At 35.9% G+C, this 3,583-nt stretch overlaps 1 protein-coding gene across 1 annotated transcript in view; it reads right to left on the bottom strand.

The window, feature by feature from the left end:
- Positions 1-2,041: 2,041 nt before the first annotated feature.
- Positions 2,042-3,583, bottom strand: part of LOC103903132 (glypican-5) — a 395,395-nt gene continuing 393,853 nt past the window's right edge. The window contains exon 9 of the mRNA XM_009284270.1: positions 2,042-3,422. Within this exon, the coding sequence (XP_009282545.1) occupies positions 3,220-3,422 (203 nt within the window). The 3' untranslated portion in view covers positions 2,042-3,219. The remainder of the gene's footprint in view (positions 3,423-3,583) is intronic.

Genomic DNA, 3,583 nt, shown 5'->3' with positions numbered 1-3,583 from the left:
AAAGAATCCTTCCTTCCCCTGCCCCAGCCAGTTGTTTTCACTTTTGCTGGTACAGATTTGTTGTTTGATGGAAAACACTCTTTCTTTAATATGTAAATGCAACTGATCCTGAGAAAAAAAATCATAAACCACAATTAAAAATGCACTGTATTGCCCTTTAAAGCTGCACCATTTTTGATGCACATTATGAACATATTTCATGCTGGTTTGACCAGTACTGTTCTTACAGTGTAAAAGTATATTAGCGTGAAATGTATTAATAGGTGTGGAGTCCTCTGAGGTCTCTTCCCTCATTCCATAAGAATCTGTGTCTATTAAAATATTGGTTGAATCCAATGGAATGAGTTGATTCTATCTCACTCCACAGTGTGAACTTGTTCTAATTTTGTTACAGAAACTTTAAAAGGGTTGTCTTGTTTAGCTTGAGAGATGAATGCTACATCATACAAATATTTGCCAACCAAACCCAAAATTCAAACACTTGATTTTTCAGAGGTTTTTGTTTAGCAAGATTATGACATTTAGCAACAACAAATAATCCCCCGGGTGAGTTATTCCATACATGCCTACAGCAGGGCTTTGGCAACTTCCTCTTGCTACGGCTGAATACTCTGCTAGCTCGATCACTGCTCTGAGCTAAAAGCACAAAACCTTTTACAGAAAAGATCTCAAAAAGACACATAAGTCTGAGTATTCAAGCTCCCTTTCTGCAGGTGCGAAGAACTGAAAACTCAAGCTGCACAGCTGAAATCTGGTAGCATCAGAGCCCAGCCCTGAAACCCTAGCTCTATCCATAGAAATCCTGATGGAGACTTAAGTGTGCAAACGTGGATGCATTTGTCTGAATGATGACTGAGCATCTTAAGTGTGAGAATACTAAATTAGGGGTCAGGTTCACAGGCAACAGATATGAATTGCTTCAGTGAAGCCACAGTGATTGGTATTACCTGAGGAGCTAGTGGTAAGCGTTAGCACCTGATGCACATTTCTGTGCATGCACAGAGACCAACCCGTCTAACAGCAGCCATCACAACTGATCCTTTAAGACTGCAAGGAATTACGGTGTCCTTTCACGGTACAAATGACATGACTTGCACACCTCCTCAGGTAAAAGTGCACTTTTCCAAAGGGCACTGCAAATGAATACAAAAAGCGGCATTTTTAATTATGGTTCAATAGACTGGTGCAGCTCAAAACCCTGGAAAACACAGGACAGCCATTTTAGTACTTTTGGGAAAACTGATTTTCACTGATATGATTGGAAAGCACTACTTAGGGATATTAATATCCTTACCATTTTGAAAAATCAGAATTTAAATATAAAATATTTCATGTTAGTATAAGTCTCTTTTCCATTTTATCTCCTTTTTCAACATTAAAATTGAATTATCTTTTAGAAAACTTAGCTGCTGCCACTTTAGAGACACTGCCTTTGCAGCTGGGTGTGTTGATGGTTCTGATTATACCTTTATGTCTGTAAATATGATCTAAGAGCCCAAATTAAAAATGAAACTCAAGCACCACCTTTGCAAACATAATTAGACATGTTCACTAATACTATCTGAAAACATACAAGTGTCGTGAGTCTTTGTTCACTTACTGTATGCTTGTTCTGTATTATTGCCACTTTCTATATAATGACATCCAGTAGTAATACTGGCACATGGCATTTTCTTTGAGTCAGGCTGTCCTTTATAATCAAAGTTGCCAATAAAATGCCTGAAGTTGATTAGTAAGATAGAGGGTTCTTCTTTTGAGTTATGTCAGTGGCTGTGTAACTTGAAGTATCAGAGAGATGTTTTACAAAAAAACAAAGGCAAGTGTTTTACATTAAATCTTATAAAAATGTACATAATAATAGTCTACAACATGAAAATGGCCATTAAACTGTTGTAACAGTTATGAAATGTAGTAAATATAACAATTCTAATGTTTCATATATTTATCATTAATCACTGTATTCATACAGTTGTGTTTGTGTATATATATTCAATGGCACTGTAAACAGTTGTTGGAAAATACACATTAACTCTTAACCCATTAGAAGTTATTATAGTACTTTTTCATCCAAAAAGTTAAAACGCATCAATGTATCATTGATTAAAAAAAAGCCTTGTAATGTAACACACATTTTGACATTTTCTAGGGTAGCAGTCAAGATGAGGCATAACAGAGAATATTCTAGATTTCAGATTGTTTTACATTTACACCTACCATGATACAAAATCTAAACATTAAATGTAATTAAATAATACACAGTTCATGAAACAGTTGATTTCAGAGATCCACAATGCACAAAATCTGGTTAGTGTCTAATGGGAGTTCCCAATAATTTATATCTCTGGGACCTTTATGGAAAATATAAGTTGGTTTCTCTTTAACATCACATAGGCAAAGTAAGTTTGAACTGAATTATCATTTTTTCTCTGTACAGAGCTGCATTCAACTGGACAAAACATTGTTATGTTTATTTATGTTTCCCGTTGCTGGACATTTTGCCCAATAAGCCTTGAGCATATGCTTAAACATCTGGTAATGGCATTTTGTGGGGCAGGGAAACTCACTATCTATATCCCTCAGTAAACAAAATGGTTCTAATTTTTTCCATAGTTAAGGCAACTATACTGATATATTAGACACACCATATGCTTTTATGTTGCTTCCTACAATCTAAACAGTAAGAGTGAAAAGAAGTTTCAAACATGCTTCGATCTTCTTGACCACTTAGGAATTTCATCAAGCTGGTAGAGAGTACTTCACTTTAACATGGTTTACAACTGTAGACATAGCTTGTTAGCTGTTCACTAGAAAAATGAAGTATGTATTGGCTTGAATTTGAAGATTGATTATTCATATAATTTATCAGAAAAATTAAACAAACAAAACCACCAGTCAGATTCCAGTGAACAAAATTGAGAAAAACAATAACACACACATACACAATTTCTGTGTTTTCAATTATTTCTACCCCATAACTTAAGCTACTCAGATCCTTGTCATCATTCCCTCTGTATCTTGGGTGGGCTTTGTCAAAGGCTATCTTCAGACATTGTAAGTGATGACACTTGGTATCTGTGAACTCCAGCATATTGTTTAATATTTATTCTAACATATCACATAAACTAGAGAGCCATTTAAATTTGTTTTCTGTTGGGTAAGGCTGTAGGTATAAATGACAGTGAGCAGAAACACTTGCGCAGTGGCTGCAAGGCGATACAGCTACAGTGGACGATGCCACAGAACTGCTAGTGCTGTTAAAATAACAAGTGAGGAACTCAGGGCTGGATTGCTCCCATTTCCAGTTACATTGTGTTTAGAGGATGACTTGACAGTGCTTGTGGTGGTTGTGGTGTCAATCTTTTTCACAGTTGGTTTTGGTTCATTTCTGTTTTCTGGATGGGTTTTCTTGTCCTTGAGTATATCTGAAAACATGAAAGTAAATGTAAGATTAATCACACATCTTTTTAATAGTGGCTTCAAATTCTGTCTGTTGCGGGAACATAGAATCATAGAATCATAGAATCATTGAGGTTGGAAAAGACCTCCAAGATCATCGAGTCCAACCGTCAACCCAACACCACCA

This window comes from Aptenodytes forsteri, unplaced genomic scaffold (genome assembly GCF_000699145.1).
Source record: "Aptenodytes forsteri isolate BGI_AS27 unplaced genomic scaffold, ASM69914v1 Scaffold278, whole genome shotgun sequence".
NCBI classification, from domain to species: Eukaryota; Metazoa; Chordata; class Aves; order Sphenisciformes; family Spheniscidae; genus Aptenodytes; species Aptenodytes forsteri.
This window is presented reverse-complemented; position numbering and strand designations above follow the sequence as displayed.